A 24787-nucleotide genomic window follows, 5' to 3' on the forward strand; every position below is an offset into this window, starting at 1 on the left:
ACAACACATCTCGTCCCCAATTTTTTCATGCTGCAATAGTTTGCTTCAGTACGCATTTCATCCATCAATTAAACAGTTACTGAAATATATACATTTAAAACAGTATTTAAAAAATTATAGATACTACCCATAAGAGGTGGGTTTATTTGAGGTCAGACCGCGTGCATATCAAACGCGATCTAACCCCCAAAAAACACCTCTATTATGGATAATATTGATCGCGAAAAACCTACGTGTTAAACTACCGTGTATATATAGTCTATACAGCCGTGCAGAATTACATCCAATTACGAAAAATACCGAAATAACGAGGTTTTTAAAAGTTTCTAGTAATTTTTTTTTACAAAATTCGATTGACGCAACTCATGATCGTGCCCTAACAGATTCGTTGACGAATCGGTATAAATCGCCCAAACGGCGGCTGAGTCCGGGAGGTGCGTAGTGTTGTCATCACGCGGCCCGGCGTTGTCGTAGCAGCTTTGGTCGTGGAGGTGGTGGGGGCGGCCGATTTGTTGACGTTGCGAGTTTGAAAGCTTTTAAGCGTTTTGTTATTTGGCGTGGACAAGTGTGTTTAGGGCCTCTCGTTCTGTGTGGCGTCCTGTTGTGCGCGCACAGTCCCCGCTGGATTGAGCGGTGGTACGGAAGGCTCCCGTGGGTGGTGGTGGTGGCTTTGTGGTGGGGCGAGAGTGAAATCGGCGTGGGGTTTGGCCATAGGACTTCTTCGTAACGTAGGACGTGGCGATTACATTTCGAAGGACACGGGGTTAATCCGAGAGAGGCGACGCAGCTTTGGGGTTTCTGTCCAGGTGTACTCGTCTGTTGGCGGGTTGATTAGTGCCGTTTTGTGCAATGCCATCTTTAATTTCGTACATTAAGTAAATAAGTGATACGTTTTGCATGTGTAAATATACAGCTCCGTAGTGCATCGGTTTTGGTGTATACATGGCAGAGGCGGTCGAGGAAAAAGAGGTAGGGCGTGACATGGAGGAAGGTTTAGATGAAGCTGGGTCTAAGGAAGGTATGGCTGAAGGTGAGGCTAAGCAGGTATGTTCAGATGAAGGTGATGCTAAGCAGGTATGTTCAGATGAAGGTGAGGCTAAGCAGGTATGTTCAGATGAAGGTGAGGCTAAGCAGGTATGTTCAGATGAAGGTGAGGCTAAGCAGGTATGTTCAGATGAAGGTGAGGCTAAGCAGGTATGTTCAGATGAAGGTGAGGCTAAGCAGGTATGTTCAGATGAAGGTGAGGCTAAGCAGGTATGTTCAGATGAAGGTGAGGTTAAGCAGGTATGTTCAAATGATGGTGAGGCTAAGGAGGCATGTTTAGATGAAGGCGAGGCTAAGAAGGCACGTTCAGATGAAGGTGAGGCTAAGAAGACAGGTATAGATGGTGGGTCTGGGGATGCAAAGTCCAAGGATGCCGATAATACCGAGGCAAAGACTGTGACTGCAGCGTCCGGCAATGAACCGTCATCCGAGAAGAGGCCTTTTGATAAAAAACTCCAAGATTTGGCGGATACGGAACCTATTAAGCGTTTCTACACGTGTAAATGTTTCTACTCGAAGAACATCTTCGTGCCCGAGTACGAAATGTTCGTGACGTTCACGACCAAGGCGGCGTTCTGGCGACAATACAGCTCGGTACGGTGGTAACTAAACTCCTCTCTGCCGTGATGAAACACCGTGGCCATGGCATTTTGGGCCCGCCCGCCTGCCACCTACGCTGACGTTTTCTGGAATTCGTTTGAAGTTTTCAACTCTTCCAAGGGGGCTTTTTTTCTTCCCCTTTTTAATATTACTTCTATAGCTGTACTCCCAGTTTTATCCCAGTCGGGTGGTGGACGGCTCTAGGTATAATGATATGGGATTATATAATTGCCGTTTTGGCCTTTTTTTGGCAAGTTTGTATGTTTTTAATATTTGTATAATCTACTCCCTGTGATGCGGTAATTAATTTGTAATTTTTCCACCACGGTGTAGCGGCTCGTGTTTTCTTGGCTAATGGATCTGCTAATGTTGCTTGAATGACCTTTCCCCCCTTGCCTCCGCAGTATTTTGTGAGTAAAGGTTGCAATTCGGAAAAGTTCACGAACATCGTAAAAAACGTGAGTGGCCATTTTTTTAAGTGTAGTGGCGACGGCAGCTTGCCCAAATCGTAACGTGTTGACCTGGGCCATCATCTTACGCTATTTTCTTTGCTTTATTTAAAGGACCGTAATAGTTTGACGTACTTTTGCGTGTGCCAGTTGTACGTGTGCTGTAATGATGCACCGATTTTTTAAAAAAATACGTACTTATGCTCGCGATGCAATCATCGTTGTGCCTATGATGATGTATGGTTTGTGCCTAATTTTAATTGGTTACATTTCAGCTAAAGATGTAGGCAAAATTGTACGAATAATGTGGAATGCATGAGAATACAAATTGGATTGTAAAAGCAAATCTAAAAATAACAATCTTAATTAAATTCGCATGAAACGTCTATGGGTTTTTAGGTGTTTTAAACGGAATTAACGATCAATTGACGAAATGACACGCTGCCACCCATGATGTTTTGCCTCTTAAATGTGGCTGCAGATTGAGGATGAAATTAAACGGCGTAAGTCTCTTGGAAAAAATTACCTGGAAAGTAAGAGGACCATACGGCAGTTGTACAAGCCCCTCCATCCTCACATATACAAACTACAGGTGAGGCGGTTCCAGGAAGCTTGCTTCTGGCTTCTTGCTGTACTATGCCAGGCATGACTGCTTTTGTGTTTTTTAGGTGTCCTTTCCCCCGCACCTCCGATTAGCACTGTTGGCTACAAAAGAAATTCGACATACATAATATCACTGGTCAACAAAAAAAAATTCTGGCCTGGACTTTTGCAGCTGTTTTAGACTAATTTCAGGGTGCTGATTCCAAATCTGATCTCAGATTTTGCTCTATCACATCTCATTTTTATGCTATCGGCATATCCCATTTTCATTGATTTTACCCTAAATTAACTCTGTCACTTATGGTTGCAAGTTGTTGCGAGTCAGTGACTGCTTTAGTGTTAAAATATGGTGCTGTATTTTTAGGATAGTGTGTTTATAATCTCATTTTATGTAGATATCCACATTTATTTAATATTTTTCTTCTGCAGTTTTTATTGAAAATGCAATATTTGATATCTCAAAAAACCTGTGATAGACAAAAACAGATTCCAGATTTGGAATCGGCACCCCAAAATTACCTTAAAACCGTTGTGCCAGAAAAAGTGTGACCATGTATTTTACAAGCCACCGTTTCCCACATTTATTTGATTTTAAGTTCCAGCCCCCCTTGTCCAATCCACTGTTGTATGAAAGCTTTCTCAAGTCGTATCAGTCATGGGGGAATGATTGACTGCTTCACCACTTGTTGTTGAAAGGAGGGGGGGTGGGTAGCACAGGACATAAAACTCACCAATGATGTTAGCCGTGGCTATGAATCAAACGCTGGTCACCAGGTTCCTAAGAATGCACTAACCACGGCTATACACTGCTATCATTCTACAATTGTGAGTTGTATTACTAATTGATAATTCAACGAGCAATCTATGCATGTCTAATTTGTAAATAGTGTTTAATAAAAAAAAATACAAACGCAAAAATGTGAAACTAATTTGTGCAATAAAAAAACTACTTATTTTTGTCTACACTTTAAAAGTTTGTGCCACGTGATTGTGCAATATTTTACCCTGAATGTTATTGCCCCCCCCCCAGCCCTCTTTTCTGGCTCCGGAATTCCGGGAGTTGGTGGAGTACTGCAAATCTAATGATGCCTGCTTTGATGGGATCCTGCAGCGAGTCCAAGAAGTTCAAGGTACATGGCTTAACAACGTGATGTCATGCACTGCACATGAAGCAAAGAAACGCTGTTAATCCGAGTTGTATTGTAATGTAGCACCTCTGATAGGATGTGTAATGTTGCTCGTTTTAAAAAGTTGTTTTGCATTTCAAACGATGCACCGAGCCAATAAGCATAGCCATAAAATGATGATGTCATCACGGTATATCTATTGGTGGGTGGTATATGGCCTACCTTATCCTATATCACTGTCTTTTTGAACATGCACGCTAACTTAACATTAAAAGTATCAATACCCAGCTGCCAAGACGTTTGTGGATTTATTTTGGTTTTCAGGGAATATAAATTCCATTGTTTCACTTGGTTTGTGGCATCTTGCTGTCGTCACTGTCAGAAGTGTCGCTTTCATCCAGTGGACAAGCCGTAGCTGATATATACAACATTTTAGACTTTCCTACCATGGTTTGTAATACATAACCTTATCATATATCACGCTACAGCCTTTAAAATCTGTGCGCACGTGTGCTGCAGCCGATCGCGTGTACGTCTTCCCTGTATTCACGGAGGATTTCTGTCGCAATTTCTTGGAAGAGCTGCAGCATTTTGAGTCGAGCGACATGCCCAAGGGCAAACCAAACAGTATGAACACTTACGGGGTAAGTGCACTTTCTCTCCTCGTGATTCACTTGCCAAGTGCCCTGCTCTGCCAGCAGGTTTTTGACTTGTTGCAGATGTGGCATTTTTTGGGATTCGACAATACCCATTCTCTTTAAGACCTGAACTAAATACTGGTTATACATTCGCTAATATAACCAGCCTGTGTGCGAGGTAACTATCTGTAGGAAGGATACTTTATTTGATGGGTTGGCTACTTTTCTAAACTAACTACTGCCAACACTAAAATTGTAGCCCACATTGACAAAAGTGAACATCTGCTAGTTTTACAAATGCTTCCTTGTAGCCTTGAGCAGGTTGGAACCCACTTTTTAATATAAATTGCATTTTAAAGTGTTTACCTTGCATATTGTTGGACTCCGTTTCTAAAATTGTATATAAACCACAGTACTGCGGATGCAGACGTGCATTTAATAATCCATTATAAATAATTTATAGCCCTTTATGTCACTCTACTCTTGGATAAAGGCCTTCCGAACAGTCGGTTTTGATTACCTCACTACTGGGTTGCCGAATCGTCAAGTGTAAGGGTAAATGTCAGTCTGGCACGCTGACTATTGCACTCAAGCTTTTTACTCTTATCTATGCATTCTTTATTGTTGGCTTAGTTTACAGGGCTTCATCATTTTACTTGGCATCGTGATTGCTTGCTTGAAATGGTGAAAAATGACTCCACAATTTTTTTTAATTATAAATGCCTTTCATTTGTGTGCCATTTTTTTAATGATGCAAACCCTTCAACTGAATTGTGTTCAGGTAAACCTGGATGAGCTTGGTTGCGACGAGGAGCTGATCTCCCCGCTGCGGGAAGACTACCTGCGTCCCATCACTGCACTGCTCTACCCTGACAAGGGTGGCAGCTCGCTTGACTCTCACAAGGCATTCATTGTCAAGTACACGTCTGAGATGGAGCCTGGGCTCTCCCAGCATTTTGACAACGCAGAGGTTACGCTCAACGTATGCCTCGGAAAAGACTTCACCGGAGGGAACCTGTTTCTTGCCGACATGAGGGAGGTGCGGCCATGTGGGGTTTTTTTTTGGAAAGGCAGCGGTCGTTTATGGATTGTCACAACTGTAGGTTGAGGTTTTGTTCAAGAATAGCTTAGTTTTTGCCAAAATTTTACCATCTCGTTTTGATTAACTTTTTGTATCGATGCCTTTTCTAGTATAGCTTACATGTAATAACATTTACATTGTACGGAGTCAATTCTTGCATGCACTTTTCCATTTGGCGTGAGTGCAATAATTGTAATAGGAGTTTAGTAAATGCTTACAAAATATGCAGTCAGCTTGTCACAAGCATGGTGACACTTTGGACTAGTAATCATTGTTTTCAAATGCTGAGATGACCGATCAACGCACTCGCCTTTCCTGTCAGTCTCGAGTTGACCATTTATTGGGAGGTTACTCGTGCTCCTCTGCCGACCTCAGACTGGAACTCTTTTCCTGAGCCATCCTTGCTCTCGACTCCATGCTCTTAATCGCCAAGCTCAATACCTTTTTCTCCTCCTGACTTGACTGTTTTATAAATTTAAAATGCCCACGGTTTTCTAATAGGTAACGTTTCGTGATGCAGTTGCATTTTAGAATTATTCTTAATTAAAACTTTTTTTATTATTCCCTAGGAACAAGGGGAAGAATCCGTGGAGGTTGGTCACCGCAGGGGCTACGGCATCTTGCACCGGGGTCAACAAATGCACGGCGCAAAGCCCATCACGTCTGGCGAGCGCCTCAACCTCATCCTGTGGATGCGTTGCTCGTACCTACGCAACAAAAAGTGCCCGATGTGCAATGAGCTGCCTGTCCTGCAGGAGACTGATGGGTTTGGAGATGGCTTCACAAAGGAGCCGTCACAAATGAATTTCTGCAGCCTCGCGTGATTTGTATAACTATGAAAACCAAAAACACTTGCATTAAAAATGCTCAGTATATTTTTCGATTGTTGGACATGCACTATATTATTAGTTTGTGTACCAGCCACGGTGGGTAACCTTTTGCACTGCAATGTATTGCTGTAATAAGATGTATTTATGGCATCGGATGCCCCTAAAAATGTTTAAGACGTGTACCATGTGGCTTAAACACTGCCAATGCAATATTGTCATGGAGAGGAGGAAGATTTTTTGAAAACCAAGTCTGGAAGTTTATTCACGTTGGTCTCGAGCATGCATCAGTTCTGGTTTGAAGTGTCGAATTTTGTGATTCACGATTGAATAAATCTAAGCAAATACAAAATTTTCTTTCAGTGTTGGTTGTCATTCTCGGTCCCCATTTGTGCAGAGAGGCTGCAAACCAAAGTATTTTTCTGACGTGTCAGAAGCCAATTTTAATTTTTGCAATAGGTTTGCATAATGCTGCCTTCAGCTGTACGTAGTGTGCATGCACATGGCAACTATACCAGTGTTGTAGATTTGCAGTGGTTTTTTTTCAAGGGATTCTGAATTTGAATGCGGGTTTTCTTGGAGTGGTTAATGTGCTGTGATTTATGAACGGTGGTGACATGCATTTCTCCGCTGCAAACATTTGATACATATTTTAGCTGGTCCGGACCATGTAGCTTGCATTGGTCGGTGGTCCATTCCGAATACTGATATTAAATTTTATTAAGCGAAGCAAAAATAGATATTTGCATAATTTTTACAAAATATTGAAACACTACCAATGATGTACCTGCACTCGTAATCTTCATTAGTGTTAGGTCTCCGTTGCACAAGAACATGTTTTGATGGGCTATCACCTGGGTTTTAAAATACAATTTAGCTCAACTTCTGGTCCACGCTAAACTTTGGTAACAAGATTCATAAGGATCCTACATGCCACAACTTGCCGATGAGTGATATGGCGAGTTCCCTCCGTTTTGGCGATCTGAAGTTGACCAAAAGTTGTTCTGATGCCACTGGCTAAATGATCAGCGGAGAGCCATTTAAGCCAAATTTGTTTTTTAGAAGACTTGGAGAAATTAGTTACTTGCTTTCATGCACATGAAACGGGTTGAAGAATAAAAGCCATTGGTCTTTCTTATTGGTGTTCTATAATTTATTTGGGATATGAATTATATTTATACATTTCTTGTTTAACCGCTATGAGCTAACTTAAAACGTGCAACTGTAATTGGGAATGCCTTGATTCGTGATTTAATTATAAAGTTAATTGTAGAAAATGCATTTGGTATGTCACATCGATATAAAATAGCACGTACTGTATAACGGAATATACAGTATATAGCATATATAAATAGCATTTGAACATGCAAATAAACAAGAATACCCAGGGAAATCGAGTTTTCAGGTCCATACGGCATACAGCCGCTTCAGTACGGGAACCACTGTTTGTCTTTCTCCCTTGTGATGGGACTTTGTCGGATGAACGCTGAGCTTTACAAGGGCACAAGGGGGGGGGGGGGTGACCAATGTCTGAATTGGTCCCTAATGAGATAGGCACTAAGCGGTTGACGGGTATGTACCTATCTAATAAAACAACTATACACATTAAATACTTTTCGATTTAAAGCTTTGGTGACTGCAGGGATTCATCTTCTTGGTTCTGTCAGTAAAGTCACGTAGAAGGGAAGTAATAAAATAATAAAAATAAAACAATAAAATAATTCTCACGTTTCGGCCACAACGCAAGCAGCCGTCCTCAAGTGAAGACCAGGTCTGTCGGGGAGACAGCGCATTCAGAAACGTCGTGAGAATTATTTTATCATATTTTTTTTTATTATTTTATTACTTCCCTTCTACGTGACTACCGAAAGAACCAAGAAGATTAAATATTTTATTACATCATCATTGCAGTGCGACCCTTTAACGTCTGTGAAAAAGATCTCGGTAGCTCATCGGATTCCTCCAGTGTCAATAAATTAATCCTAAAGGTCGCGTCACCCACGTGCTTCTGCTGCCACGTGATGTCACCACCACGCAAATGGTTCAGAGAGAGAGAGAGGCCGTGATGCCACGTGCCACCAACCTCCACCACTCGTCACGGTTAACGGTGGCCCTGAACGCCACCCACCGTGACACGCAGGTCGACTGCACTCGCCGCTGTTGACGCATACGGTAATTATGCACTAACCACTTAACAGTGACTACACCGACCACTCGTGTAACTTCACACTCACAGCTGTTGACGTGTAACCCCACACTCACCGCTGATGACGTGTAACCCTACACTCGCCGCTGTTGACGTGTAACCCCACACTCACCACTGTTAACGTGTAACCCTACACTCACCACTGTTGACGTGTAACCCTACACTCACTGTTAACGTGTAACCCTACACTCACCGCTGTTGACGTGTAACCCCACACCACTGTTGACGTGTAACCCTACACTCACCGCTGTTGACGTGTAACCCTACACTCACCACTGTTGACGTGTAACCCTACACTCACCGCTGTTGACGTGTAACCCCACACCACTGTTGACGTGTAACCCTACACTCACTGCTGTTGACGTGTAACCCTACACTCACCGCTGTTGACGTGTAACCCTACACTCACCGCTGTTGACGTGTAACCCTACACTCACTGCTGTTGACGTGTAACCCTACACTCACCGCTGTTGACGTGTAACCCTACACTCACCACTGTTGACGTGTAACCCCACACTCACCGCTGTTGACGTGTAACCCTACACTCACCACTGTTGACGTGTAACCCCACACTCACCGCTGTTGACGTGTAACCCCACACTCACCGCTGTTGACGTGTAACCCCACACTCACCACTGTTGACGTGTAACCCCACACTCACCGCTGTTGACGTGTAACCCCACACTCACCACTGTTGACGTGTAACCCCACACTCACCACTGTTGACGTGTAACCCCACACTCACCGCTGTTGACGTGTAACCCCACACTCACCACTGTTGACGTGTAACCCCACACTCACCGCTGTTGACGTGTAACCCCACACTCACCACTGTTGACGTGTAACCCCACACTCACCGCTGTTGACGTGTAACCCCACACTCACCACTGTTGACGTGTAACCCTACACTCACCGCTGTTGACGTGTAACTCCACACTCACCGCTGTTGACGTGTAACCCCACACTCACCGCTGTTGACGTGTAACCCCACACTCACCGCTGTTGACGTGTAACCCTACATTCACCACTGTTGACGTGTAACCCCACACTCACCGCTGTTGACGTGTAACCCCACACTCACCGCTGTTGACGTGTAACCCTACATTCACAATTGTTAACGTGTAACCCTACACTCACCACTGTTGACGTGTAACCCTACACTCACCACTGTTGACGTGTAACCCCACACTCACCACTGTTGACGTGTAACCCTACACTCACCACTGTTGACGTGTAACCCTACACTCACCGCTATTGACGTGTAACCCTACACTCACCGCTGTTGACGTGTAACCCTACACTCACCACTGTTGACGTGTAACCCTACACTCACCACTGTTGACGTGTAACTCTACACTCACCGCTGTTGACGTGTAACCCTACACTCACCGCTGTTAACGTGTAACCCTACATTCACAACTGTTAACGTGTAACCCTACACTCACCGCTGTTGACACGTAACCCTACACTCACCACTGTTGACGTGTAACCCCACACTCACCGCTGTTGACGTGTAACCCCACACTCACCACTGTTGACGTGTAACTCTACACTCACCGCTGTTGACGTGTAACCCTACACTCACCGCTGTTAACGTGTAACCCTACATTCACAACTGTTAACGTGTAACCCTACACTCACCGCTGTTGACGTGTAACCCCACACTCACCGCTGTTGACGTGTAACCCCACACTCACCACTGTTAATGCGTAACCCCACTCACCGCTGTTGACGTGTAACCCCACACTCATCATTGTTAACGTGTAACCCGACACTCACCGCTGTTGACGTGTAACCCCACACTCACCACTGTTAACGTGTAACCCCACACTCACCGCTGTTGACGTGTAACCCCACACTCACCGCTGTTGACATGAGCGGCTACACACAGAGAGCCGACGCGGCGCAGAGCAAACAAACTCGGACCTCCCACGGCGCGACCCCCACCCAGGGTCAGGATGTGAACTCGTGTTGTTTTATTGCTTCTCCTCCCGCCGTTGTTGTTGTTGCTGGCGATGTTGATGGGTGTCAACTCGTCATTGCGTTGCTAGGTCAGAGGAATCCCCGAAGCCGGTTCGAACCATGCGCACACTCTTCAACAGTTGGACAGGCTCGACACGGTGACCGCGTTTGCTATTGGTATTGATTTTCACTATGAGACATCTCCTTTACCAGCGGCAAAATATAGTTGTAGGTGTTTTACCCTTTCAACTGGTACAAAAATCTGACACCTTTATACAAGGCATCGTGTTTGCAATAACCACAACGCGAGCAGTCAACATGCATTTTGACTGCTTGCGTTGCAAACACGATGCCTTGTATAAAGGTGTCAGTTGTTGTACCAGTTTAAAGGGTGAAAACCTGCTACTACTACCACTGCGGTATTGATTTTGTTGATCGCCGGCAATGTGTGACGGAGGAGTTCACTCGCAAAGTGCCTCCCGGTGGAGTTGGTGGGTGCCAGTGGTGAGCGCACCGAACGAACGACCAATCATCCGGCGGACCAGCTTGAGTTCAGGCAAACATCATTCCCATGCCCCCCCCCCCAGCGTGGAAGAGGACGCATTCATCCAGCAGTGGATTGTGTGGTCTGTGCACGGAGTGGGAACACGTGCAGGGGACTCGAGCAGATGATCTCTTGGGGGTTTCTTTCGCTTCATGGAATCTATGAATTTACTGAAGGTGTGCTCATGTGTTTGTGTTGTTGGGGGGGGAGTGTATTTTATGGTAAAAGGATCAGGCCTTGGATTCCACGTTTGCTCTATGGTTTTGTACCGCCCATTATTGACACAATAATTCATTATTATGAACTTGTGTTGATCCCTTTTCAACAGGAAGAGAGATATCTTACGGGATGACAACACGCCATCCCATAACAAGCAAGATCGGGTTTTAAGCCAGGTGAGAACCAACTGAGATGACACGACTTTTAGAAAAGAAACACCGGTTTTTTTTTAAATAAGGATAGTTCAAAGTGTAAATGGGAGGCAGTATACACCTGTGAAATAAGCCTCAAAGGTAAACAGCATACATTTAATCTTGATTTGAAGCTTTCGTGACTGCAAGAATCCATATTCAAGAGTAAGCATGAATATAAATTGAGCGGCCTTGGCCATGGTTTGGTTTTTGCTGGAAGAGACGGCAGCTGATGGGTAAATGTTGCATTAGGCACTTTTGTCAATGTGGGGAGGTTGACCGAGCGAGCAAGGTGAATTGTGAGCACGGTTGTGTTACATTAATTGTGGCTGTACAGGAGTACATTGATCACCGTGAGAGACAGAGTCTTTTGAATCTTGACTTAAAGCTTTCGTGACTGCAGGAATTCATATTGTTTGGGTCTTTCGGTAAAGCCACGTAGATAGAAGAATACAAATATCACGACGTTTCGATCGCAACACGAGCAATCGTCATCACCTGATCACCTGCTGATGACGACTGCTTGTGTTGCGATCGAAACATCGTGATATTTATTATTTTTTATTATAAATGTTCTATCTACGTGCCTTTACCGAAAGACTATACTCATTGGGTTTTTCGGTAAAGTCACGTCTGTAGAAATAAAGTAAAATGTAACTAAATAAAATTAAAATAAATCACGACGTTTCGAACGCAACACAAGCGATCATCATCAGGTGTAAATGGGGTAAAACACATAGCGAGGGAACACACAGGGTTACATCACGCACAGAGCACACAGAGAACGGCGAACTGCACGGAGGCAAATACAACAAGAAGATTGGAGACGAGAACTCAACAAACCTTAGAAACAAAATGTGATGCATCAATTCTATATTTACCGAAAGATCCAAAGAACAAGACTCTTTTGAGTTTGAGAACTCCCCTTCTGTAGTACGACTCCCCAAAACTGCTTTGGTGCCAAATACATTTCGGGTAAAGTATTAGTATAATCAAACAAAGTAAATACAGTGCCGAAATTAAAAGCACTGCAGACCAGAAATACAACATTAAATTACACCCCCCTTGTGAATCAAAATACATACCGTATAGTGTTGCAGAATCCCGTATTAAAACAATACACGTTGATATGTTTTTCTAAAATACCTTTGAGGTCATCAAGGTTAATGCACAGTGGATCGATAACCAGATCTATAAATTCCATCTTTCACGAAGTTTTCACCCTCTCAGAAAACCAATTTTCCATTCTTTACACAGGTCCTTGTGACACTTTGCCAACACTTTATTATTGGCCTTCTTGAGAGGCGGTGTAATACAGTGGTTACACATCCACTTTAGGGCTACAGTGATGTAGCTGCGTTGTCGATGATGATTTCCCCCCCCCTCCAGCTACGGCCAGGCATACTCCAACCCTGTGTTAACCACTCCCACCTGTTCTCCTGTCACCATAACTACACCACCACTTCTAAATAACCCCACTCTTTATTTCAACCACCATCATCTGATGTACACTTTTACGATTACAGTAAAGCTCTTTGGAATAAGGCGCTATATACATCTATACAAGGTACTATTGTCAGTGTTTTTAGTTTCAAAAACTTTCATAAAAAAAGGTAAACTAAAACGTTATGCCGATTTGATAAACCCTTAACATTCAGCCAAAAAGGGATATTTATATGTGTAGAAAAAAAGCATGATATATTTGTGGTACATGTATTGCTTTGGGTTCCTGTGCGCACGTTGAGCGATGCCCTTACGGTGTTGCCACATTTGTAGGTGCGCCGCACTAATGCATTGTCTGCTTGCTTTCTCAATTTCTGCAGCAAAGGCTCCGCTGGTTCACCCAGTCAAACTGTGTCTGTGGAACACCAGCAGGAACAATGGGGAAATCACAAAAGTAAATTCACTACTGACACCGTGCCCTTCATAGTCTGCACTCGTATTGCTCAAATAGTTGATTACATTTAACTCACATGCATGCTCTATCCCCGTAATAATTGTGTTCAAAATTATTAACGTGATGTAAATTCTTTTTTAAATGCATTGTAAATGTCATATTTACATTGCAAATTTCTAATTTCCCTAACGAACCTAGAAATGGATGATTATACATGTAAATCGTTGCCTTCAGCATGTGCAGCTTTGGCTATGTATAGCTTAAATAAGGCTTTTGGATATTTTTAATCGTTCAATGTGCTTTAAAACACATTACCCTTCCTGGCAAAGTCCATATTCTTCCAGACTTTTCATGCCATGTATTTGTTTTTAATCTGTGAGAATTGGCATACACACAGTGCGGTACTTATGTTTGTTCTCATTACTTAGCTGCTTGACTCTCAATTTGGCCTCTGTATTAAGTCTTCGCTTTCTGGTGACCATCACAAACAAGACAAAAAAGGAATTTAGGTTTGAAAAAAAAAAAATTCATCTTAAAATCACTGCCTCATCAGCTACATAGTGTTCTTTCAATTTCCAATATCTTTCATACTTCAGACCGTGGTAGCTCAATATATCTTGAATATTCACGATGAGGATAGCCGTGTCATCTAACAGCTAAGCTTTGTTAGGCAGCTCAGCATTACACCTAATGTAAACACCGTGCAATGCTGGACGATTCTACTTACAGGAAACCTCAATCAAAGCGATCAACCTCTGGCAAATCACCTGCGAAAAGGAAGAGAAAACAGCATGGCAAGGAGGCAGGGGGTGGACCAGCTCCATCAAGGCCAAAGAGTGCACTCATTTATGACCAACAGGTACTGCACACAGGTGGACAGCAGGGCACGAATGATAGTCTGTAATTGGTGGGCTCCCTCACAAACATTTCAGCCCAATGATAAATATTGGTCATTGTCAGTCATAATTCATCTTCTAGGTGTGGTTGGGGTTCTCAGCATGCTTCTGGGTAGTGTCTTGTTCCACACTGATATAATTTTGGCAGCAGCTATTATGGCAGCTAGTAAAGGTTGTTGTTGTTTGAACTGGGTTATGTTATTTGCTTTGCCCAACTTGTGTCCCAACTTGATACTTGAGAAAACACGTGATGTGTGTTGTGTGTATAGCTTGTGAATGAAAGCCGACGAATATTGCCGTATTGTGTAACAGACGGATCTCGAGGAGAGGATGGCTGCTTTTCAGAGCCAAACATTGCGTGATGACACCCAGGACTTCATGAGCGTGGGGAATTATAAAAACCTGGTAAGGGACGAGCATACACTCGGCGTATTCATAAATCACACGTTACAACATGGCGATGGAATGTCACGGAAGTCTCAAGCATCATTTACACGCCTACAACAGCTTTTAAACAAATGTTGGGTTGATGCAAATATATGAAAGAGTTAAGTATGCCTTTGTGATTGCTTTTGAAAAGCTGGTTTTGTTAGTTGTATAAGCTTTGTGAATGTTAATATTTGAAAAAGCTTTATGTGTTTCAGAGGCATAATTACAACTATTTATAAGTAATACATTTTTATTGTGTTATGGATTGCCAGAATTTATTCAATACGATTATCATTTTGCCACGGCTAAATGCAATAGCACTTCCGCAAAAATATACCCCGGGGGTGCTGTTGATGTGCAGAAATGCAGGCCACTGGATTGTACATCAAACAACTTATTTCGTGATGTTGCATTGGCTGTGGTGCACAAGCACAATTAAAAACAACCTCGACATATTCGTCAATAGCCTTCCCTAAAAAATAAATATATAATGGCCCCTTCTTCATAACACATACATTAATGTGAAACGTGACCCATTATACATATTTATTTTCAGGCATTGGTATTGACGAATGTGTTGAGCTTTTTTTAAATTGGTAAATGGCATTGTTCTGAATAGACATTGAATTCATTGTCAGTGTGCTCTATGTTAACAGTAGTTTTCGATTAATGTTTTAGAATAAATGTGTGCAGATTACATTGCAGAAATATGCTCTAACTTCAAAGATATATATCATGGGACCTCCTTTGCCAGTACCAAAATATGAGAATATCTATCCCATAGTTTTGTTACTAAATCAAGATATGTATGTATGTTCTATTCGAGTAAGCTTGATAAATTAGATATACATTTACTGCAACATTCAAAATCCAACCAGTCATGGCTACTAAGTTATCATTCAGCATTCATTTACCAGTTTGCTATATTTGGCTCCTGGAAAACTATTGTCTTTGTATCAGATTATATGTTTGGGTCATTGACGGTTTCATTGCATGTGTCGTGGGTAAATAATCGGCGGAGAACTACTTGTGAGGCAACACGATATTTATTAGGACTCTATTCTACAGGGTCCCTAACACAAAGGGGTAGCGGCCCCTTCACCCGATACCTGGCCTCCGGACTACACGGGCCCTCACACTGGGACCCCGTTAATTCCCCGTCCTCCGGCTGGGGGCCCTAGGGGAGGCTATGCTGACCTGACCGTGCCAGGGTCTTCGGGTCCTGACCACTGGTGTCACTCAGCTCCGGCCCTTAGAAGGACGACGGAGTTTGGTGTCCAGGGTCCTAACTTCAGCCTAGGTCTTCAGTCTTCAGCTTGGAGGTGATTGAGCCGGATCCTTGAGAGGTCCCTTGAGAGGTCCGACTTATATACTGGTTCGTGGCTTGCTCCTGCCTAGCCACGCCTCCCTTCCAGAACTTTCTGGAAGATGACATCATCCAGATTTGAAGCTTTCGTGACTGCAAGGATTCATACTCTTAGGTTTTTTCGGTAAAGTCACGTAGGTAACAGTACTCTCCTTTTTGTATTTGGATTGTCAACTAATATTGGGTAAAACAACATGTGCACCTGTTGTTCTCTTTTAGCCCCGCCCCCCCCAATACGTTCCATTCATTGGCTACCACATTCAGATAAGCCCCCCCCCTCCCCTCTTAACTTGTATTTAAGAGCTTGTATCTTGGAATTTTTGCCTCACTTGATACAGTAAATCTAGCTGTGGCGGTCCCACCTGATGACGGAGACTTGTGTTGCCTCCGAAACGTCATGATTTATAATTGTATTTCTATTATTTTTATTGTATTACTTTTTACCTACGTGACTTTACCGAAAAAACCTAAGAGTATGACATCATCCCCCAGTCCCCCTCCCGGGGTCCGGGGATTGTGTCCCAGGATCCGTTTCCCAGGGATTGTCGTTGGCCCTTTGAGCCAAGGTCACTAACAGTGGCGTGATAGCGCTTCCGCCCCCTGTTGACGAGAAGGGGGAACTACCAGCCAACAGGATGGGGAGTGCCGATTAATGCCTCTACACATGCACTAAATGTTACTGCTTAACCATTCTGATCGTGCAACTTACATTGCCACAGGAGATGAATTACACTCAGACTCGCCTGGCCGCTTCCAAGCTCATCTGCCACTTCCGGCTTCCAGTAGACATTCGCGGTCTGGAAGGTAAATTAGAATTCCTTCACACGTGTACATCATTATCCCATCCTTTCCCAGTGACCAGTCTTGATACACCCAGCTTGTAATGTTGTCCAATTGTTTACGTGCATTGTGATCGGGCATTGAAATTAAACCTGGGTCGTGCTGCATTGTCAAGTTTGGCTTTATCGCTGCAACAAATGCTTCAGTCAGAATATTACAGCGGATTCATCAGCGCTGGTTTCCATAACCCACACTGTACTGCGGTCGTTATTCAGAATCGGAATATTTATTCATGCTGGAGGAATCCGATGAGTGATGAAGCTCTTTTTCACAGATTTCCGAAAGTTACAACAACAAACAATACGAAAACACGACGGAGGAAGGTTAGCAAATCACAAAAAAAGATTTTTTATTTTAGCAGGTAAAGCCCACTTAGCTATTATCTTCTAATTCAGAAGCGACCTGGCCGCAAACGATAGCTCAACGAAGTGGCTTATCACGTGGAAATTTAAAGCAGCCAAATAATCTAAATACTGTAATATATATAATACGAGCGTACCGAGAGGGCTGTTCTAAAGTGCATGCAAATTTGAATGACCACGGATGCCCTTATACTTTCCTTGTCTGTTACGTTATAATGATGCTGTTACATCGACTACGTTGGCAGCCATTCTAACACGGCGAACATTTTCTCTTTATGTGTATGCTTTTGTTTCTCCAGTTATTTCTGCTTTGTTGAACAAAAAAAACCCACTAATGTTGGAGGGACACAAATGGAAACAAAGAAATAACCAGCTTCAGAGCAATGGACTGATGATTATGAATTTGTAGTGTGCAGCCTGATTTGATTATGTACTTACGACTTGTTATGTCATGATTCAGCAACGTGGTCATTATGGCCAAACATTGACTAAAAACTGAAACGTGCATAAAGCATGGAGAGATGTATGCTTCAATTACAGAGAGAAACAGAAATAGGGACACATGGATTCGAGAACATACACAGGTCTTTGACATAATTCAAACTGAAAAGTAAGTGGGCCTGAGAAAGACCGAGGAATGCAAGTTGTCGGAAAGGACATCCACCAAGCAGATAGAATGATGAAATCAGTTGCAGATATGAGATTACATGAGAGATGACAGTGGATTGGGAATGCCTTCATCCAGCAGTGGATAAACTGTGGCTATAGTTGACGATGATGACCTTCCATTAACATGGAATGGGATTAACTGCTTCATTTGTAGCCAGCGCTGACATTTTTTATCTGCAGGTTGTGCAGACTATGTAACTGCATGATGTGTCTACATCATTAGACCTCCTTTGCCAGTGTAGTAAGTATTCAGGAGGCTTGACGACGGGGTCGGAGGCACACTGATTTATTAACACCAACTTGTGCACAGTAACGGGTACACACAGTACTTAAGGGGTTATCGTTCCCTTTACCCGGCTAACAGGGAGACACAACATCTAACCCCGCTAACCTAAGCCCAAGTCCTCCACTACGGAGCTAGGGGAGGCTACCTATCCCAGCCCTGGTCAAGCTGGGATCCCGGCACCCTGAGTCTCCAGACTGGCTCGTCAGTCTGGGCTCTCGGGGCCACGCCACCTGCTTGCCCTGGTCGGCCCTGACAAGGACAGCGAGCCAGGGGAGCTCCGGGGCCTATTCTAGCTGGTCTTCAGTCTTCGCTGGTTTAAGCTGATACTCGACCTCGAGCCCTCCGGCTCACCACCTTTTATAGTACTCGGCCCCCGGGAGGGGCCCGTGGGGGATGCAGGTGCGGACGTCGGTGTGAGCACCTCCTCTGTGTACGGCCCTAACCACGCCCCTTGTGTTTGTTAGCCATCCGCGCCCATACACAATTACACCTCTACACCAGTACCAAAATAGCACCAATTGAGACGAGGCTCAAAAGAAAGCCGTCTCTGGTGTGGACCAATCAATTTCAAGGACAATGCATATAGTATCAGAGTGTGTTTTTTGTTTGCATTTTGACCACAAGTATTGTGGTTAATGCACACATGATTCCTCGTAAAAAGGTTTCAGTTTTGTTGCCAAAAAACAGGGGAAAACCCCTATTATTGCATGATGTGTTTTCCATATCGTCCCTTCAGGCATAACTCCACGGCAGTACCTACTGCATTACTGCACCGTAGACCGGAGAAGACGCAATCACTATCAATGCATTTTCATCCAAATGCACCTGGACAAACATGGATTCATCTCCTACAAGGTCACACTGATATGTGTACAAAGGCATTGTGATTGTTCAGCCTCTTTGCTAGATGACCACTCAATCGACATTTGAAAGTAGTTTATTAGAGGGGAATACCCAATTATAGTTTATCTTTTATAATCGCACCGCAGAGTAGTAATTTATTTAAGGGGAAACAAATATTTTTCACGTCACTGTTCTTTCATATGCCTGTTAAAATTTTCAAATACCTGAAAAATGTTAAGTCTAGATTACATACATGTTTAACACAGTGTAAACAATGCAATAAGATTATCAATAATTTGTGCACGAAAGATAACGATCGTACTTTATTTCCACTCAGCTAGGCCAGAAGTCGTGTAATGTTTTACAAAAAATTTAAGCACAATTGTAGCCTGTTGCTTTTTTCAAACTCCATTCGAAATAAAAAGAGGAAGAAGATCAGCGTAGAACAGAGGTGTGATCAATGTAGAAACTCCTGAAACTTTTGCAGAATTCAGGACGGGAGCTTTGAGTTTGGATGAGGTTGGTTACGTTAAATAAACGGGCTGTGAAACTGTAAAGAGAGGTATTATATTCTTAGGTTTTTTCGGTAAAGTCACGTAGGTAAAAAAATTAAATTTAAATGAATAAAAGCAAAAATAAAATAAAAATCACGACGTTTCGGAGGCAACGCAAGCTTCCGTCTTCAGGTGGAACCGTCACAGCACGCTTGCTGTATCAAGTAAATGAGAAATTTCAAGAGATCCGACCTTGTATATATACTGGTTGAGGGGGGAGGAGCCAGGGTAGGCCCCTGGATAGGAGTTTTTTTTTATTATTATTATGATAAGGTTGGTGCGGCTGAAGCTACGGCTAGTCTACATAACAAAGGACTGAGCCTTTTTGAAATTTTTTATCTTTTATTTTTATTATTTTATTATTTCCCTTCTACGTGACTTTACCGAAAGAACCAAGAAGACTGAGCCTTTGTTATGTAGACTGGTCGAGAGGGGGAGGTGCCAGAGTTGTTAATGTGCGGCTGCTGCTAATGGGACTGAGAAAAAAACCTAAGAATATGAATCCTTGCAGTCACGAAAGCTTCAAATCTGATGTAAAGAGAGGTCACCATGTTTATGGTGGTCATGGTGACGTGTGCAGGATTGTCAGCAGGCCCTCAGCAAGGTGCATGGCAACACAGTCGGAGCTGCTCAAATCAACACCGTCCTTGACATCGTCGGTGCTGACAACAACAGCAAGTTTGATTTGCACCTCTTCAGTGCCCTCTGTGCCCTCTCCGAGAGGATGCTCTACCACGTCTTTGTGTGAGTATCACGTCATCTCTGTACTCGCGCACACACACGCTGCAACATAGAGAACATGGACAGATTTGACTCGCATTATGCAAAGGGTGCCACATAGGCATTTAACGATTCATTGAGTAAAATCGCTTAAATTTTGACTTAAAACTTCTGTGACTGCAAGAATTAATATTCTTTGGTTCTTTCGGTAAAGTCACGTAGATATAAAAAATAAAAATAAAATATAATTTAAAAATTCTATCTATGTGACTTTACCGAAAGAACCAAAGAATAAAAAGAGTAAAATCGCTTGTTACGATCATGATACTTTCATCGAAGGGTGAATGTACAAATAAATTATTAACCGTTTATACAAATGTATTGGGAATGTTAAATTTAACCTATTTGAATGAACTGGATAGTTCAAACAAGAAAATAACATTGAGAGAGACTGGTTCAATAAGAAAGTACAAATGAGAAAAAAAAATTTAGTCGACTCACAATCGAGATTTGTAAAAGTTCACATCATGGCAGGGTAGAGCGGCACGGGTGAATAATTACATGCCTCGTGTTGATGGATAACACCAAATGATAATGAGCGTTCTGGTGAATATAAGGTAACAAATAACTTAGGGGATAATATCCCTGCTTCTCATGTCTCTCTACATAAAAAAAAAATGATATGCTTTGGGCCCTTGCCGATGAACATCTGGCAGTTTTACAGCGTTAGTATAAGCAAGCCTGACTGATGATAAGATTTGGAATGTAGAAACCAGTTCAGAATGTGCTTACATTATACCAATGCTGATTCATAATTGATTTTTGGATCAGATCGCGTAAGTAAAATGTACACTGTAATCATTTCTCCAGCCGACACAGGCAAATATTAAAGTTATGACGCAAACAAGACGTGTCAATGTATTACTGGTTTAGCACTACCGGTGTGTTGGAGAGCAATCCACAACACTTAACATTTGGGTACGACATTTCACTGGCAGTTATAGCCAGCATCATCAGACGTTAACCTATCTAACAGTTGTATTTTTGGGTACTGTGGAAAATCTCACCCAGATTTTTAAAGTTTTTCCAAAATTCTAGACGATTTAAAAGTGGCTCATGCAATACGTACACAGAGGTTTAATTGTTTTGGGTACATTTGCATTGTCATCGCTTGTATTACCTTACTTATTTTTAACACTCAGTGCTCTGTTAATTTGCGAATTATTTTATCCATTCAATCTCAGCGTTTTTTGACACGTTTGATTTCACTATTCAGACTTTCATCGCAGGACTGTTTTTGCCCAATGTTTGAGCGTCTTGATGACAGGGTTTTTTGTTCTCGTGGGTGATGATGAAAGTGTGCATTCAGACAAGCATCAGTGTGTATTTTCTTTCCATTTGGGTCATGACCAAGCAGATTATCCAGGAGCGGGAGAGTGTTGGCCTCCTTCACCTCCACAGTAAACTGAGGTGATTGAGGAATTCATGAATTGTATTTTCACCATGGGTCATACAACTAGTGTGTCATCCACGAATCTGAAGCAATGAGAGGGGTTTAATGTGCTTGAAGCTCATGCTTTCCTGCAAATATTTTCATGTATAGATGAACAATAACAGATGACAAAGAAACCCCATTGCTGCTCCTTCCTTGTGTGTGTAAATATCTACACTCGAGAGGAAAAAGTGTTCTTTAAGTAGTGTTCTGCCAATTTGTTGGATGTGTTTAGATAAACCTTCATTACTAACCACATCATCGAGTATCTTAATTGACTCATTAACTGGGACCTTGGTGAACTGAGAAATCACGTAAAAACTGACCAGATTCTTCTTCTTAAAGCTTCAATTCAAGTTTGACCAGATTATCTTTAGGGTGCAGTTTATTAGCTAATTATTTCCACGAGGTATTCATAGTTTTTTTTTTAATACAGAAAGGAAGCTACCAATGTGGGGCTGTATTTGTCTTGTTACGAATTGTGTTCATATATATGTAGCAGCACCGATCGTACTGACAATTAGTCTTAAATGAACACAAATTTTGTGAATCTTTGGCTAACCGTCAAAAGTCTTAGTGGTTTTAAGAGGACGTTTGTAGATCTTGCACTGATTAAGGTTGACCTGAAAAGCAGACTTAGTGACGTGGTTGTTCTTGCTGCATTGTGCCCACAGGACAGAAGAGGATGACCACACTGGGCGTGGGAAGAGAGATGCACTGGAGGAGGCTGACTTCTACCTACTGGATATGAAGCTACAAGGATGTAACATCTCTCAAGAAATGAAAAAGCTCTTCAGCGTTCTCTAAGATAGTCATCTTACTCCTGTCACTACACTGCCCCCCCCCCCGCCACCATGTCCAGACCAGCAATATAAGTAAAAATCAGTTTGTTTCAATATCACCTCCGTTTGTTGCATCCATTACATATAGTTTAAGGTTTTTAAATAGGATTTAATCAGGTAAGGAAGGGTTACACGTGTTATTATATAAAAAAAAATAATGCCCGTATTCTTCCATCATTTTAATTTCCACAGGAACAATTGTTGCTGATTGAGACACAAAAACTTATAATAACAAAATCAATTGGAAGCTGTCTTAAGGGTGTCATGTATTGTTGGAGGGGGAGCGGTAATGTCGTGGTTAGCACACTGCGCTACGAACCCGGAAATCTGAGTTTGAGTCCCGCTCACAATCGATAACAGTGGCGAATATTTAAGTCGACTCAGCCTTCAATGAGTATATGGTGCAGTGTGTAAACATGAGTATATGGTGCAGTGTGTAAACATGACTATATGGTGCAGTGTGTAAGCACTGGGGAGACAAAAACAGCCAGGCATGGTATTGGCTACCCACTCAACTCATGTGCCATGCCGGACTTCATAGGTTCTCGCTAACAGCATTTGCCCCAACAGCATGTTAACGTCTATATGGGGAATTGGTCTTTGACATTCATTTAAAACAGCAACTGCCATTCGTTACTAAGTGGCGGTGACATAACCACGGCGGTTGTGCCAGGCAAGGTGCACTTTGAGGCCACGTGCAGTGTGGAAGGCTCGTTGCGAACAGGTCACGGGACAAACCCAGGTGTTATGGGTTGACTGAGATGATTGGCAGATGTACCACCTGCATTCCCCACTGTGCCACCTTGATGCCTTTTAGCCGCCTGGCACTCCGCTCGCTCTTTCTGGAGGGGAACTGCCTCCTCCTGCCCAGTAGGATCCTTCATGTGCCTCCTCCACATAGGCCGATCTTGACACCACTCAGCTCCACATCCTTCTGAACCAGGTCTTGTTGGAATTCCCTACACCTCTGCTGTAGCAGACGGACAGAAAGTATGGCATCTGTGCAGGACCGCCCTTTCCTGAAACCGCATTGGAGCTGCGCAAGCCTCTCCTCAGCGTGCCTGGTAAGGCGATGTTGAATAATCCTTGCCAGGACCTTTTCACATACAACACATACTCATACACATACAATTATATATAGTTTCCAAATTTCGACAAAGGTTCAGATGTGTACACACGTACGTGTCCAAATGAACACACTCAAAACGTAATAGCCTAATTAGTTATTTCGCTGGATCCAAAATCATATTTAAGCCAAATCTTCCAGAATCATATCGGCCAAAACATCCAACGCTTTCCCCTTGATCAAAAAGCTAACCACACTCTGCAGCTTGTATTATAGGCAAGCCTCTTTACTTTCATTCAAAGGCATTTTCTGCGATATAATCCATCACATATACATTTTGTCGTAAATACAATGGGTGAAAATGTTATCTGCCTGATAAGTTATCATTTATAATTATAAGTATCATTTATAATTACTGTATAACTATTGATTAATAATGTGAAAATGTAGAATTTGTAATATCAGGTATTGTTACACCATTGATCTCAGAAATAAGATTGCTTTCACTGATGTAAGACAGTACTGTATATATGTTTCGTACAATATTCAACACAAAGCCAATATAAAAAACAATTTAAAAAACGTACATGTCAACCATATCATTATCATCATCATGTGTGTTGGTGGAAAATGTGATTTCTGCACTTTTGTTAGTGGGGACGGTGCAATATAATGACCAGGCTTTCAGGCAGCCATGTATAAAAGTGGATCCGTTGACAACAGCAGCCTCCAGGTGGCTTATTATTTGTGATGCAGACTACGTTGAAGGCAACAAAAATAACTCAACATATTCGTCATTAAAATTGCCTTAAAAGGAAAAGGATATATAACAGGCGACGTTTTGCGTCATGTGTGAAAAAATATGGCAAACGGTGAGGTCAGCCCGGGTTGTGGAACAGAGAGTAGTGACGAAGCATATTGTGCATGAAGACGTCAAGTCAGCTGAGATTCACAGGTGACACGCGGTGCACATGTTGTAAAGGACGGACTTCTAAACTTCTTTATGGCACACACTGTTTATTATCTTAATACAC

At 42.6% G+C, this 24787-nt stretch overlaps 2 protein-coding genes across 2 annotated transcripts; both read left to right on the top strand.

The window, feature by feature from the left end:
• The first annotated feature begins 457 nt into the window (after positions 1–457).
• OGFOD2 (2-oxoglutarate and iron dependent oxygenase domain containing 2) lies at positions 458–6721 on the top strand. Its single transcript, XM_078595514.1, has 7 exons — positions 458–1638; positions 2049–2102; positions 2575–2685; positions 3727–3826; positions 4343–4467; positions 5243–5500; positions 6112–6721. Exons 1-7 carry the CDS (start codon positions 943–945, stop codon positions 6364–6366), a joined length of 1599 nt encoding a protein of 532 aa, XP_078451640.1. The 5' UTR covers positions 458–942; the 3' UTR covers positions 6367–6721.
• A 3855-nt stretch (positions 6722–10576) lies between these two features.
• Positions 10577–22744, top strand: LOC144719518 (uncharacterized). The gene is made up of 9 exons (XM_078595515.1): positions 10577–10714; positions 11410–11476; positions 13315–13388; positions 14118–14247; positions 14597–14689; positions 16799–16883; positions 18973–19091; positions 20214–20377; positions 22520–22744. The coding sequence occupies exons 3-9, from the start codon at positions 13372–13374 to the stop codon at positions 22650–22652; spliced, it is 741 nt and encodes a 246-aa protein (XP_078451641.1). The 5' UTR covers positions 10577–10714; positions 11410–11476; positions 13315–13371; the 3' UTR covers positions 22653–22744.
• Positions 22745–24787: the final 2043 nt, after the last annotated feature.

Source organism: Lampetra planeri, chromosome 6, assembly GCF_965212315.1.
Source record: "Lampetra planeri chromosome 6, kcLamPlan1.2.h2, whole genome shotgun sequence".
NCBI classification, from domain to species: domain Eukaryota; kingdom Metazoa; phylum Chordata; class Hyperoartia; order Petromyzontiformes; family Petromyzontidae; genus Lampetra; species Lampetra planeri.